Source organism: Entelurus aequoreus, linkage group LG01 (assembly GCF_033978785.1).
Source record: "Entelurus aequoreus isolate RoL-2023_Sb linkage group LG01, RoL_Eaeq_v1.1, whole genome shotgun sequence".
Classification (NCBI taxonomy): domain Eukaryota; kingdom Metazoa; phylum Chordata; class Actinopteri; order Syngnathiformes; family Syngnathidae; genus Entelurus; species Entelurus aequoreus.
The window spans coordinates 75,152,991-75,169,449 of record NC_084731.1 but is presented as its reverse complement, the minus strand read 5'-3'; the positions used below and the strand labels follow the sequence as shown (position 1 = coordinate 75,169,449).

The 16,459-nt window shown below is 42.0% G+C and overlaps 1 protein-coding gene across 1 annotated transcript in view; it reads left to right on the top strand.

Moving 5' to 3' along the window:
- cdk16 (cyclin dependent kinase 16) overlaps nt 1-16,459 on the top strand; it is a 29,582-nt gene that overhangs the window by 8,868 nt on the left and 4,255 nt on the right. The window contains exons 8-16 of the mRNA XM_062058112.1: nt 4,913-5,007; nt 11,082-11,144; nt 11,229-11,352; nt 13,381-13,501; nt 13,658-13,755; nt 13,843-13,948; nt 14,017-14,059; nt 16,102-16,192; nt 16,254-16,319. Of these exons, the coding sequence (XP_061914096.1) occupies nt 4,913-5,007; nt 11,082-11,144; nt 11,229-11,352; nt 13,381-13,501; nt 13,658-13,755; nt 13,843-13,948; nt 14,017-14,059; nt 16,102-16,192; nt 16,254-16,319 (807 nt within the window). The remainder of the gene's footprint in view (nt 1-4,912; nt 5,008-11,081; nt 11,145-11,228; nt 11,353-13,380; nt 13,502-13,657; nt 13,756-13,842; nt 13,949-14,016; nt 14,060-16,101; nt 16,193-16,253; nt 16,320-16,459) is intronic.

Below are 16,459 nucleotides of genomic sequence, written 5' to 3'. Positions count from 1 at the left end.
ACACGGCGACAACAGCTACGGGGACCGAAACCTAGTCAAACTAGCTGGAGCTGTCGTGCTAAATAGACTCCAGGGGTTCCCCTTAATGTAATTTAATGATGCGCACCGCCACAGCATTTTTCTTACCGCCGTACCATGAAAATAGTTTTTTTTTTTACTTGAAAACAAATTAAAGTAATAAAATTTATTGTAGCCCCCAGAGGAAATTACAAAGTCAGATGCTATTTTTAACTTTTATTACCAATCTTATGATAACAAACGGCACAATTGCCACAGGTTTTGCCTCCCGTGCAAACACTTTCGTCTCGTGACTCTGCGATTCCTCGGACACACAAAAACACTTCCTCAGTTACCCACATCTGCGGTCCTCTCCAAGGTTTCTCATAGTCATTCTCATCGACGTCCCACTGGGTTGTGAGTTTTTCCTTGCCCTTATGTGGGCGCTGAACCATGGATGTCGTTGTGGCTTGTGCAGCCCTTTGAGACACTTGTGATTTAGGGCTATATAAATACACATTGATTGATTGATTGACATTCTCCGCCAATCGCCTTTCAGGCACGCACGGTGTGTTTGCAAACATGGGGAAAACTGACATCAAAACCAAACCACACGGACATAAAACATTAACATTAGTTGGTCATTACAGTATCAATTGATATACAGTACAGGCCAAAAGTTTGGACACACCTTCTCATTTCAATGCGTTTTCTTTATTCTTTATTTTCATGACTATTTACATCAGGGGTCCCCAAACTTCACTTTCCGCGTGCGCGATGATGTCACGTTATCGATGAGAAAAAGCATTTTTAGACAATATGATTTGCCTGTGGAATAGCCTTCATTTCTAAGAACAAGAATAGACTGTCAAGTTTCAGATGAAAGTTCTCTTTTTCTGGCCGTTTTGAGCGTTTAATTGACCCCACAAATGTGATGCTCCAGAAACTCAATCTGCTCAAAGGAAGGTCAGTTTTGTAGCTTCTGTAACGAGCTAAACTGTTTTCAGATGTGTGAACATGATTGCACAAGGGTTTTCTAATCATCAATTAGCCTTCTGAGCCAATGAGCAAACACATTGTACCATTAGAACACTGGAGTGATAGTTGCTGGAAATGGGCCTCTATACACTAATGTAGATATTGCACCAAAAACCAGACATTTGCAGCTAGAATAGTCATTTACCACATTAGCAATGTATAGAGTGTATTTCTTTAAAGTTAAGACTAGTTTAAAGTAATCTTCATTGAAAAGTACAGTGCTTTTCCTTCAAAAATAAGGACATTTCAATGTGACCCCAAACTTTTGAACGGTAGTGTATATATATATATTTTTTATTTTTTTTATTTTTATTTTTTTTTATACTTGGGACTTCCCGCGGGCCTGATTTTGGACGCAGGCGGGCCGGATCCGGACCCCTGATTTACATTGTAGATTGTCACTGAAGGCATCAAAACTATGACACCTGTGAAGTGAAAACCGTTTCAGGTGACTAGCTCTGGAAGCTCATCGAGAGAATGCCAAGAGTGTGCAAAGCAGTAATCAGAGCAAAGGGTGGCTATTTTGAAGAAACTAGAATATAAAACATGCTTTCAGTTATTTCACCTTTTTTTGTTAAGTACATAACTCCACATGTGTTCATTCATAGTTTTGATGTGACGATATACAATGTAAATAGTCAAGAAAATAGAGAAAACACATTGAATGAGAAGGTGTGTCCAAACTTTTGACCTATACTGTATATAGCTTATTATTTGTGCACTATTGACAAGTGATTTACCGAAAACTTGATCATCGAAAAAAGCGTTGCCAAAACCGGATGTACACAAAACATACGCTATTCTGACTGTTTTGAGCGTTGTCAGCATGTCTGTGATGTGGACGTGATTTTAATATATATAGCTATCTGTAAAATGTGTAAATAATAAAAGGACTGTGGCGGCTTTTAGAGAGAAAGTCCAACTGGAGCAACAGCGCCAAGCAAGTGTGACGTCATGATCGATGCAGCTAGCCTCTTTAGTCAGGGACGTCAAGGGACAGAAGTCAAGAGTCTCTAAACACGAGCACATTCTATAATAACACCAGAAGAAGATGCTAGACTTGTTGCACATTGTACAAAAAGCAGCAACAATTGAAAAAATGGCAAAACGAAGAAATATATATATGTTAAAGGCCTACTGAAACCCACTACTACCGACCACGCAGTCTGATAGTTTATATATCAATGATGAAATCTTAACATTGCAACACATGCCAATACGGCCGGGTTAACTTATAAAGTGACATTTAAAACTTCCCGGGAAATATCCGGCTGAAATGTCGCGGTATGATGACGTATGCGCGTGACGAAGTCAGAGTAACGGAAGTTATGGTACCCCGTAGAATCCTATACAAAAAGCTCTGTTTTCATTTCATAATTCCACAGTATTCTGGACATCTTTTGCAATTTGTTTAATGAACAATGAAGGCTGCAAAGAAGACAGTTGTAGGTGGGATCGGTGTATTAGCAGCGGACTACAGCAACACAACCAGGAGGACTTTGTTGGAGCGCTAGCCGCGCTAGCCGCGCTAGCCGCGCTAGCCGCGCTAGCCGCGCTAGTCGCCGACCTCACCTTGACTTCCTACGTCTCCGGGCCGCCAAACGCATCGGGTGAAGTCCTTCGTCCTTCTGCCGATCGCTGGAACGCAGGTGAGCACGGGTGTTGATGAGTAGATGAGGGCTGGCTGGCGTAGGTGGAGAGCTAATGTTTTTAGCATAGCTCTGTGAGGTCCCGTTGCTAAGTTGCTAAGTTAGCTTCAATGGCGTCGTTAGCACAGCATTGTTAACCTTCGCCAGCCTGGAAAGCATTAACCGTGTATTTACATGTCCACGGTTTAATAGTATTGTTGATTTTCTATCCATCCTTCCAGTCAGGGGTTTATTTTTTTGTTTCTATATGCAGTTAAAGCACGATGCTATCACGTTAGCTCGTAGCTAAAGCATTTCGCCGATGTATTGTCGTGGAGATAAAAGGCACTGAATGTCCATTTCGCGTTCTCGACTCTCATTTTCAAGAGGATATAGTATCCGAGGTGGTTTGAAATACAAATACGTGATCCACAATGAAAAAAAAGGAGAGTGTGGAATCCAATGAGCCAGCTTGTACCTAAGTTACGGTCAGAGCGAAAAAAGATACGTCCATCACTGCCTCTCAAGTCCTTCACTGTAACGTTCCTCATCTACGAATCTTTCATCCTCGCTCAAATTAATGGGGTAATCATCACTTTCTCGGTCCGAATCTCTATCGCTCCATTGTAAACAATGGGGAATTGTGAGGAATACTAGCTCCTGTGACATCACGCTACTTCTGGTACAGGCAAGGCTTTTTTTTATCAGCGAGCAAAAGTTGCGAACTTTATCGTCGATTTTCTCTACTAAATCCTTTCAGCAAAAATATGGCAATATCGCAAAATGATCAAGTATAACACATAGAATGGATCTGCTATTCCCGTTTAAATTTTAAAAAATCATTTCAGTAGGCCTTTAATACTAATTCATAATCACAGATTTGTTTTAAATGTATATATACATTTTTTGAGCCATTTTAAATAAAATCATATCATATAGCAAATTGTGCAAATTGCTCGATGATGTCATGGTGAACACGCCCATAACCACGCCCCCACCGCCACAGGTATCTTGGCAGTTTAGGGGAAACCCTGGAGTCTGGAGGAACTTTCACGTCGTGTGGCAACACTTAGCCAACCCGGAGGGTCGCCCCGTGGAATGTGGAAAAATTGATAAATAGAGCTAAAGGCATCATGTGATGAGAAAAAATTAAAGTATTAAAACTAAAAATGAACAAAAACATTTAAACAAAAATAAAACGTTTGTATAGGCTTTTTAAGGCCCGATGATCTAGCTTTATAAAATAATCACATTTTTTAAAAGCAAAATTTATTGCGATGTTATGCTTAATATATTTTGGCACACCCCTTATGGTTGAGAAATTCACATTAGTCGCATCATTTTGGTCTTGACCTCTGTATGTATGATCTTCATGATGCAACATTTTGATCAAATTTGAATAATAGGATCTTGAGACTGATTTGGTGGATTTAAAGATTCCTTTTTTATAAATGCCCACCTGTAGGTAGGTTGGTATAAAATTGTAAATGGGTATTTGTAAAGGAATTGTATTGTACTGAATTTTGTATAATATATGATGATGTACAGTAGAGGCCAAAAGTTAGGATACACCTTCTCATTCAAAGCGTTTTATTTATTTTCATGACTATTTACATTGTAGATTGTCACTGAAGGCATCAAAACTATGAATGAACACATGTGGAGTTATGTACTTAACAAAAAAAGGTGAAATAACTGAAAACATGTTTTATATTCTAGTTTCTTCAAAATAGCCACCCTTTGCTCTGATCACTGTTTCGCACACTCTTGGCATTCTCTCAATGAGCTTCAAGAGGTAGTCACCTGAAAGGGTTTTCACTTCACAGGTGTCATAGTTTTGATGCCTTCAGTGACAATCTACAATTAAATAGTCATGAAAATAAAGAAAACTCATTGAATGAGAAGGTGTGTCTAAACTTTTGACCTGTACTTTATATTTGAACTGTGGGTCCCTGTCCATAAACTGTGCGCTTCTTGGGATTACCTTTTTGCAGAACGGAGTCTGATATTAACAAAAGAAACAATAATGTAATACAAAATGATGTCTGTCTGTAAATAAATAAATACATTAATTATTTGGATTATTTCATTACAAATGACATGATGACGCCACCTTCACCACTGCAAGTAGATTGCTCACCCGTCATGAATAATCGTGATTTCAATAATGATGGGAATAATGGGAATTTTCATTTGGACATAATTGTGCATGCCAATGTTAAGTGACGTGTGTTGTTTGTGTTCATCAGTGTCTCTGCTGAAGGACCTGAAACATGCCAACATCGTGACGCTTCATGACATCATCCACACACAGAAGTCCCTCACACTGGTGTTTGAGTATCTGGTGAGACAGACGCATTTCTCTCCATACAGTTTTTACATATACGATTATTACACAGTGGAACCTGCTTATGTCAACAAGCCTTCTGTGGACCAATTCATCAAGTCCTGGTCCTTTTGGTTCTTATTTTTACTATAAAAGTGCCTGCTTAAGTCCGATTGAAAAATGGGTCCATTTATGTCAGTTCTTTTCCAGGGAACATGCTTTATCAGTATTATGCAGTGTCACACTTCAAACCGGACATTGAGAAGCTCTGCACAACAAAACGTGCTCATTGTAGCCATTAATCCTGACTTCCTCAAAAATAAGCACAAATGTTATTTTTTTCATTTTTGTCGTGTAGGTTAAAATGTTTTATATAGTGTGCTCCTGACTTAATATTGCTGATCAATATGAATTTATTCAAAATTATTGAGCTTGTTTGATTTTATTTTTCAGTATCAAATGGTTCAAGTTGGTCAAAAAAATGCTAATAGTTTAAATAAGGATAAAACATGTTTAAATGTCAGGCAAATTGATGCACTTAAAATATTTTCTGTTTCAGACTAAAAAACTATTTTAAGTTATTCTTGGTCGAAAGTTGATCTGTAATTCTTTCTTTTTCTGTCTTTAATGTTAATAGGAATACAGTGTTATGCAGAGGTGTACTTATACCAATTGTATAGACAAATGATACAATTTAGTGAGAGTGGCTTATAATGTTTTCTTCTTTTTAGAGGGCGCGTTACATAAATTGAGAAGCACTTGTTTATGTCACGGTATTGCTAAATTCATGATAATCGCTCAGCAGCAAGTACTCAACTACTGTCAGTTACACAGCATTACAATGTGCACACTATAACTTCCAGTTCAGTGCAAAGTAGGCTTCAAAATAAAATCATTAACCTGGAGTCTACCACAGCAACTAATGAAATGCACATTAGAAATAATGAGTGGTCAAAAAAAAATTTCAGAATCAATTTATGAATATAAACAATTATTATTGATATTATTGTTAATATTATTGATAGTAGTCCTCCAATGGGTTCACCACTAATGGGAGGGGCCGTAGAGGTCGGGTGCATTGTGAGCTGGGCGGCAGCCGAAGGCAGGGCACTTGGCGGTCCGATCCTCGGCTACAGAAGCTAGCTCTTGGGACGTGGAACGTCACCTCGCTGGGGGGGAAGGAGCCTGAGCTAGTGCGCGAGGTAGAGAAGTTCTGGCTGGATATAGTCGGACTCACCTCGACGCACAGCAAGGGCTCTGGAACCAGTTCTCTCGAGAGGGGCTGGACTCTCTTATACACTGGCGTTGCACGCAGTGAGAGGCGACGAGCTGGGGTGGAAATTCTTGTTTCCCCCCGGCTCAAAGCCTGCACGTTGGAGTTCAACCCGGTGGACGAGAGGGTAGCCTCCCTCCGCCTTCGGGTGGGGGGACGGGTCCTGACTGTTGTTTGTGCTTACGCACCAAACAGCAGTTCAGAGTACCCACCCTTTTTGGATGCGCTCGAGGGAGTGCTGGAAAGTGCTCCCCCGGGTGATTCCCTTGTCCTACTGGGTGACTTCAACGCTCATGTTGGCAACGACAGTGAAACCTGGAGAGGCGTGATTGGGAAGAATGGCCGCCCGGATCTGAACCCGAGTGGTGTTTTGTTATTGGACTTTTGTGCTCGTCACAGATTGTCCATAACGAACACCATGTTCAAACATAAGGGTGTCCATATGTGCACTTGGCACCAGGACACCCTAGGCCGCAGTTCCATGATCGACTTTGTAGTTGTGTCATCGGATTTGCGGCCTCATGTTTTGGACACTCGGGTGAAGAGAGGGGCGGAGCTTTCTACCGATCACCACCTGGTGGTGAGTTGGCTGCGATGGTGGGGGAGGATGCCGGACAGACCTGGCAGGCCCAAACGCATTGTGAGGGTCTGCTGGGAACGTCTGGCAGAGTCTCCTGTCAGAGAGAGTTTCAATTCCCACCTCCGGAAGAACTTTGAACATGTCACGAGGGAGGTGCTGGACATTGAGTCCGAGTGGACCATGTTCCGCGCCTCTATTGTCGAGGCGGCTGATTGGAGCTGTGGCCGCAAGGTAGTTGGTCCCTGTCGTGGCGGTAATCCTAGAACCCGTTGGTGGACACCGGCGGTGAGGGATGCCGTCAAGCTGAAGAAGGAGTCCTATCGGGTTCTTTTGGCTCATAGGACTCCGGAGGCAGCGGACAGGTACCGACAGGCCAAGCGGTGTGCGGCTTCGGCGGTCGCGGAGGCAAAAAGTCGGACATGGGAGGAGTTTGGAGAAGCCATGGAAAACGACTTCCGGACGGCTTCGAAGTGATTCTGGACCACCATCTGCCGCCTCAGGAGGGTGAAGCAGTGCACTGTCAACACCGTGTATGGTGCGGATGGTGTTCTGCTGACCTCGACTGCGGATGTTGTGGATCGGTGGAGGGAATACTTCGAAGACCTCCTCAATCCCACCAACACGTCTTCCTATGAGGAAGCAGTGCCTGGGTAATCTGTGGTGGGCTCTCCTATTTCTGGGGCTGAGGTTTCTGGGGTAGTTAAAAAGCTCCTCTGTGGCAAGGCCCCGGGGGTGGATGAGATCCGCCCAGAGTTCCTTAAGGCTCTGGATGCTGTGGGGCTGTCTTGGTTGACAAGACTCTGCAGCATCGCGTGGACATCGGGGGCGGTACCTCTGGATTGGCAGACCGGGGTGGTGGTTCCTCTCTTTAAGAAGGGGAACCGGAGGGTGTGTTCCAACTATCGTGGGATCACACTCCTCAGCCTTCCCGGTAAGGTTTATTCGGGTGTACTGGAGAGGAGGCTACGCCGGATAGTCGAACCTCGGATTCAGGAGGAACAGTGTGGTTTTCGTCCTGGTCGTGGAATTGTGGACCAGCTCTATACTCTCGGCAGGATCCTTGAGGGTGCATGGGAGTTTGCCCAACCAGTCTACATGTGCTTTGTGGACTTGGAGAAGGCATTCGACCGTGTCCCTCGGGAGGTCCTGTGGGGAGTGCTCAGAGAGTATGGGGTATCGGACTGTCTGATTGTGGCGGTCCGCTCCCTGTACGATCAGTGTCAGAGCTTGGTCCGCATTGCCGGCAGTAAGTCGGACACGTTTCCAGTGAGGGTTGGACTCCGCCAAGGCTGCCCTTTGTCACCGATTCTGTTCATAACTTTTATGGACAGAATTTCTAGGCGCAGTCAAGGCGTTGAGGGGATCCGGTTTGGTGGCTGCAGGATTAGGTCTCTGCTTTTTGCGGATGATGTGGTCCTGATGGCTTCATCCGGCCAGGATCTTCAGCTCTCGCTGGATCGGTTCGCAGCCGAGTGTGAAGCGACTGGGATGAGAATCAGCACCTCCAAGTCCGAGTCCATGGTTCTCGCCCGGAAAAGGGTGGAGTGCCATCTCCGGGTTGGGGAGGAGACTCTGCCCCAAGTGGAGGAGTTCAAGTACCTAGGAGTCTTGTTCACGAGTGGGGGAAGAGTGGATCGTGAGATCGACAGGCGGATCGGTGCGGCGTTTTCAGTAATGCGGACGCTGTATCGATCCGTTGTGGTGAAGAAGGAGCTGAGCCGGAAGGCAAAGCTCTCAATTTACCGGTCGATCTACGTTCCCATCCTCACCTATGGTCATGAGCTTTGGGTTATGACCGAAAGGACAAGATCACGGGTACAGGCGGCCGAAATGAGTTTCCTCCGCCGGGTGGCGGGGCTCTCCCTTAGAGATAGGGTGAGAAGCTCTGCCATCCGGGGGGAGCTCAAAGTAAAGCCGCTGCTCCTTCACATCGAGAGGAGCCAGATGAGGTGGTTCGGGCATCTGTTCAGGATGCCACCCGAACGCCTCCCTAGGGAGGTGTTTAGGGCACGTCCAACCGGTAGGAGGCCACGGGGAAGACCCAGGACACGTTGGGAAGACTATGTCTCCCGGCTGGCCTGGGAACGCCTCGGGATCCCCCGGGAGGAGCTGGACGAAGTGGCTGGGGAGAGGAAAGTCTGGGCTTCCCTGCTTAGGCTGCTGCCCCCGCGACCCAACCTCGGATAAGCGGAAGAAGATGGATGGATGGATGGATGGATGGATTATTGATAGTGTGGCTTTTATTAATTTTTGGTTTTCCTTTTTTTTAGTATTGTGTATTGTAATTGTAATCAATTGCTAATTTTCAAGAATCGATTTAAAGAAACATTTTAAAATGTTGACATTTTTTTTTGTGAATATATTTTTGGGATGAAAAACAATCAACAATTGTTATTGATATTATTATTATTATTGTTATTGTTATATATACTATTGCCTTTATAATGTTTTGGTTTTCCCTTTTAGTATTGTATTTGTATGTCTTCTCAATTACTTTGTAAATTTCTATCCTGTATTGTAAAGCTGGGGTTGCTCTATTTTCTTTTATTAGATTGATTAACATTCTGTGATTTTTGCCCCAAAAATACATTTAAAAAAAAAATCTGTTTTAAGACCAACAATGTGTGTTAGCAGCTAAAAGGAGCTTTTGTAAAATGTAACCTGTTTTATTATCATTTATTTACCAAATAATATCAATCAATCAATCAATCAATCAATGTTTATTTATATAGCCCTAAATCACAAGTGTCTCAAAGGGCTGTACAAGCCACAACGACATCCTCTGTACAGAGCCCACATACGGGCAAGGAAAAACTCACCCCAGTGGGACGTCGGTGAATGACTATGAGAAACCTTGGAGAGGACCGCATATGTGGGTAACCCCCCCCCTCTAAGGGAGACCGAAAGCAACGGATGTCGAGTGGGTCTGACATAACATTGTGAAAGTCCAGTCCACAGTGGATCCAACACATCAGCGGGAGTCCAGTCCACAGCGGGGCCAACAGGAAACCATCCCGAGCGGAGACGGGTCAGCAGCGCAGAGATGTCCCCAACCGATGCACAGGCTAGTGGTCCACCCGGGGTCCCGGCTCTGGACAGCCAGCACTTCATCCATGGCCACCGGACCTATGCAACTCCCCCTCGCAAGGGACAGGGGAGAAGAGGAGAGAAGAAAAGAAAATATACTGCGAAGATCGTTTTGAATCGACAATTGATTCTGAATTGGAATCGAATTGTCGGGTGCTTAAAGATTCCCACCTCTTTTAGATATTTTTTGAAAACCGAACAATCTAAATAGAGTTACGCACAAATGGAGGAAAACCATGTCAACAAAAGGGTAGGTTAAAATAATAATTAGTCATCATCTATCCCAAGGATGTCAAATTAATTTTAGTTCAGGGGCTGCATGGAGGAAAATCTGTTCCCACGTGGTCTGGAAGGATAAAATCATGGCATGATAACTTAAAAATACAAGTACGACAACTTCCGATTGTTTTCTTTGTTTTACTTCGGTCCAAAATAGAACAAGCACATTATGAAAAAGTACATATCACAAATAATCCTCTTGACAAAACACTTCAAGTTAGTTGACAATTCTGAGGGGAAAAAACGGTGCGGTTTTAAACACACCATGAAGAACACAATGAACTTATAGCGTATCTACAAAGCAATTAAACTTCAAGCCCATCTAGGATTGAACAAAAACAAAATAAAGCATCAATGAAAACGCTTCTATGTATCAAATACCTCATTTGTCATTTCCACTGTTCTATTTCTTTAAATTTGCAACAAAGATAATAATTTTGACAGAACTAAACTAATGTGCAGAGTCTCATGCAGCAGTGGAAGTGGGGTTACCAATTGTTTATTTTACTCCTGTTTGTTTGACGTTGGGGAGGAGTCACCGTCCCGCTTTACAGTGTAACTCTTGCTTGGTGTATAAACTATTTGCTTGCCTAGCAGAATTACTATTGCGACATCCAGTGGACACATTTAGAACAGCAGTTTTTTTGATGTAAAAATGCAGCTCAGTTTTACACTTCGCAAACTCATCTCGAACCTGTCCTGATCTGTTCTCTTTGGGTTCCTGGGCAAAATCTCAAGTAAATGTGCAAACAATGGCTCGTTTTGGTATGCCGACAACCGCTTATGTCGACTTCTGTCAGCCAGTCTGAGGTGTGTCGACATAAACGGACTCCATTGTATTAAAATTACAATAACAACTTTTGTGTGTTTCAGGACAAAGATTTAAAACAGTACCTGGACGACTGTGGCAATGTCATCCATGTGCACAACGTCAAAGTGCGTCACTCGTCTCCTAGCGCCGTTTTGTTGTTGAACCTGCACATTTGTTGACCTGATGTTGGACTTTGTTCTCGCTCTCAGCTTTTCCTCTTCCAGCTACTACGAGGCTTGTCCTACTGCCATCGCAGGAAAGTTCTCCATCGAGACCTCAAGCCCCAAAACCTGCTCATCAACGAGCGGGGAGAGCTCAAACTCGCCGACTTTGGTGAGCCCTCGTCTTGGCGTGAGTCGTTTTCCGCGTGGTTCTGGTGTGGGTACCAAATACGGTACTTTTTTGGCACTGACCGAATCTCGCCGATCATACCGGGCACCGATTCACATAAAATCAAATGGTGCCATGTTTCTGTAACTGGGTTGTACTTGCAATTTTCCATTCCAAAGAAATGGACTCAAAAAACGCTCCAACGTAAGTAAAGTAAGGCTCCACTTTTCCAAAAATGCGCTAGCTTGATGCTAATATACATTGGCTTTGCTATTGATATGCTACTGATTAGCATTAGCAATTTTACATGGCGATTTCAACACTTCCAAATGTGTTAATGAAGACTAAAACTAAAATGCACGTTACAAACAAACAGCTGGTGTGTAATAAGTACAATACTTGCAGTATTAACACTTTTTAGGGCGCAACAAAAAAAACACCGTAAATTATACACGACTGCCACTGTAATTGCTACCTAATGTCATACTTGCAAATGATAATATGATGATAATAAAACAAGATATAACAACTAGGGATGATACTCGAAACCGGTTTTCCCGGTTGTTTGATAAGAAAAGAACCGAGTCCTCGGACTCGAATCCCTTTTTGAGAACCGGTACCCGTTATCGAGACCACTATAGTAAAGGAAAATAGTTGATTCTTTATTCGAATCCCGTCCCGACCAGAAATGCTCCGTGGGACATCACAATAAATGACGTCACGTAGCTCAGTCATTAGGCGCAGATAGCGAAAGCAGGAAAACAATGGACGGGAAAAAGCGCTCCAAGGTGTAATAAAGTTCAAAACAAAAGCTATAATCCATCGAATAACTTTACTGAGAGATTTTAGCAGGGTAAAACACATGACGAACACTTTTACGACCAACCAGAAACATAGCAACGCACCTCCTTTACGGCAGCTGTCGCAACGTTCTTAAAACAACCGCAGCACATACATATATATACAACATATCTCCCTTTTTTAACTTTTGTTTTTCTTTCCTTGTAAACAAAACAAAATCACACTGTAGATGTGTTGTCTGTCTAATTATAAATAATGCAGACGAGGCGTGTTGGCTGAGTTCTTGACGTTTACTTTCACAGCGAGGCAACATGCAACACATTTCGGGGCTACCGCGCATGCTTGTAACTCCCGTTGCATGCTGGGTAGTGTAGTTGTTATATTCTCTAGCTCATAACATTTTTCCCCCATAAAGAAATAATGTTAACTCAATAAAGTGTATTTCTTTTTTTAGCTTTAACTTTTCATTTATTAGCATTGTAACCACATTTGCAAACAACTTTTCTCTTCATAGAATGTTCTTTCAATAAAGAAATAAAGTGCAAAAATGTCAAAGCATCATAACAAACAGTTATGTCAAATAGCAGCAGAAGTGCACTTTTTGGAGAGCTGTATTATTTTCAGTTTTGTGCCCAAGGGACTGATTTTATTTAACACTATATTATTATTTATACACCTATAGTGATCACAGAGACAGGTTGTTTCTGTGTTACTGTATATATTTGTTTCTCTGAAAAATCCCACTTAATATACTTTGGGTAACAACAGTCAATATTTATTTGTTTTATTTTATTTTTTTAGGTGGGTAACAGTCAATATTTATTTATTTATTAGATTTTATTTTTTTATTATATAATAAAAGTGAGCTTTTGTTAAACCAAATATTGTGTGTTTTTTTCCATATATAACAATCTATCTGGACTCGATAAGAGAATCGATAAGGAATCGGTTCGATAAGAGGATTCGATAATAGGCTTGAACTCGATAATTCCTTATCAAACATCATCCCTAATAACAACTGGACAGCAGTTATCATAATCAGCCCATTTTTAAATATTGCGATAAAAAATATGATTTTATCATCAAAACAATTTATATTTCTTAACACACATAAAATTACTGAAAATCGGTACCGTTGAGTACGAGTATCGATTCCCAGCTACCGGGAATTGGTACCATGTTGTTTTGAATGTGAACGGTGTGGTTCTAGCTGTTTGCTCGGTGTTGCAGGTCTGGCCCGGGCCAAGTCAATCCCGACCAAGACGTACTCTAACGAGGTGGTGACACTTTGGTACCGCCCACCAGACATCCTACTCGGCAGCACTGATTACTCCACACACATCGACATGTGGTCAGTGCAACATGGCAACTCACATTTGTCTTCATCTAACCTGTAAGTGTGTGTGTGTGTGTGTGTGTGTGTGTGTGTGTGTGTGTGTGTGTGTGTGTGTGTGTGTGTGTGTGTGTGTGTGTGTGTGTGTGTGTGTGTGTGTGTGTGTGTGTGTAGGGGTGTGGGCTGTATTTTGTACGAGATGACAACAGGTCGGCCATTGTTTCCTGGTTCCACAGTGGAGGAGGAGCTGCACTTCATCTTCAAGTTGTTGGGTCAGAACCAGAACAACACCTCTTTTCACTGGGCTTTTTTCCCCCCACACAATAGTGTTGATACAGTGCATGTTCATGCGTGTGCAGGAACGCCAACTGAAGATAGCTGGCCTGGAATCAGTTCCAATGAAGAATTTGTGGCCACCAATTATCCTCAGTACCCCCCCGAGAACCTGAGCGATCACACACCCAGGTATCACACGACAACCACACACCCGAGTACACAGAAACACATGGTCACATCGTATCTCGCACTCTCAGGCTCAGCAGTGACGGCGTCCAGCTGTTGTCGAAGTTCCTGCAGGTCAGTGAACGCCTCACGACACACCATTGCAGTCATTTGATATGAAGTCTGGACAACACGACTCTGTTAGCATTAAGGCTGGACCATCATGACAAAAATAATAATTTCACATTGAAATCATGATTGATAACACGATTATTCATTAATTTGAAAACATGACATCAATGAATAACGAATAAACAACTAGAAGTAAAATGATAGTAATAGTAACAACAATATATTACAAATAACACCAGCAATATTACAATACATTGAAATTGAAATTTTATTTTTTTTAAATTCCCTATTTTACCTTTTACTGGGTTTTTTTTTACCACCATGGTGTGTACTTTTTGTGTTGTAAATAAAACATAATAATCTTAGGACAATTTTGACCAGTATTTTTTTATTTTAAGTCAAAGCATAATAATTATGTAAATGTATCACAGACTACGTTGACACTGCAGGCCAAAGTGGCCCAAATCTGATTTTTTTTAGATCTGATTTTTTTACCATCTGACTGTTGACACTGCAAGTAAAATGTTTTTTTTTTTATCAGACTTCAGTGTTACGTGTGGCCCCAATGTTGCCCCAAATGTGGCCCCAATGTGGCCTCGTTGTCACTTGCATGCGCAATTCAATAAAGTGAAAACAAAGGAAGTTGACCGGGAGGAAGTCGCTACTACTACAAAATAAAATAAAAGTCGCAACACCTTAAAAATTAGTGTTTTTTTAGGTGAAAGTAAAGTAATATAAAGTATGAATGGATGTATATAGTTTAATATATTTAGGAGGGTTGTAATCTTTTTGACATCAGCGTGGATCTACGTTAACTTTATTTTTCTACTCACATGTAAACAAGTACTCCACAGCGTCAATTCCGGTCTTTCAAAAATCGCTATTTCTTCGGAATTAAAATATATATTCATATATTACATATGGACTATTATTTGTGCATTATTGACAAGTGATGCACCCAAAATTTGGTCGTCTTAAATAAAAACCGAAACCGAATGTTGTGATGAAATATCCACTTCCACTGGTGACTGCGTCTTTCCGGCGCACATGAGTGATGTAGCTCGCCCAGAGATGAGGAAAAAAATCACATTCAGGTCACATTGTGTTTAGACTGAAGTCACATTTGAAAAGATCAGATTCCAATTGGATTCAGGACTACCTCCTGATGTGGCCTGAATCTTATGCCAAAAGATCAGATTTGAAGCACTTTAAGACTGGCAAAAAAAAACAGATCTGTGTCACTTCAGGGCAAAAACATTAGATTTGTTTTGCAGTGTAAACGGGGCCAATAAGTGTTTTCATTACATTATGCTTGTGTACGATATTTTTTTTGTTAGCGCAGTCAGACCGGATGTTGTGTGCTGCTGTTCTGAGCTTGGCAAGTTTGAAGACAACTTGGGGCTGTAAAAAAAAAAAGAGGCAGCCTCCCAAGTTTCGACTGTGGTCCTGTTTGTACATTGATGTTACATCCATGAAGTCGTTCACAACAACACAACAGATGAGATGTGTTGTGTGTGTATGATTATTTGTACAGTGATCTTACATCCATGATGTCGTTAACAACAACACAACACAACAGATGAGATGTGTTGTGTGTGTGTATGGATTGTTCTTGCTAGCTTTAGCTTCCTAGCTTCAAGTTGCCGTTTCCACTTTGTTTAGTTGAGGATGGCGATGAATAAGCAGTACCTTACACAAATGTTCCTTATCCCCACAGTATCAACATTTCACTCGAATTTACTGTATGTCAATTTCCCTTATATTCTGCCTTTGACAGGGGATTATGTTTTGTTGGATAAAATCATATGACCTTACTTTTTTTGTTGAGTGCAGTGATTATTGATTATTGAGATTCCAAACTTCTAGTAGATGTCATAGTTTTTTTCACTCCGTTTCACCGTTACAAACCCAGGAATTTTAATGCACGTTGTATGTGGCTTTTCCGATAAATAGTATTTTTATGATCGTTAAAAATCGAGATTAAAATGTGATTAATTGCTGAGCCCTAGTTAGCACGTTTCTCATTTCTGCCATACGGTGTGTAGTTTGTAGGAAAGAGGAGGACTTCAGCCGACGAGGCCATGAGCCATTGTTACTTCAACAACCTTGGAAGCAGAGTGCGCACACTTTCCGACAGTAAGTGCACACTTTGGGACACTCACTTAGAGAGGATGTCTCACTCTGATGTGTATTTCAGCCACGTCAATCTTCACTCTGCCCGAAATTCAACTGGAACCGGAAAAGCTGAAAGCAGCCGATCCAGGTACCACAGTTTCTTTCAATCTACAGTGGAACCTGTTTAAGTCTGCCCTGTTTATGTCGACTACGACGTGCCCACTTTAGATCCATGCCGACATACATGGTCATGCGTTTGTTGGCGTAAAATTTGACAGCCAAAAGGAT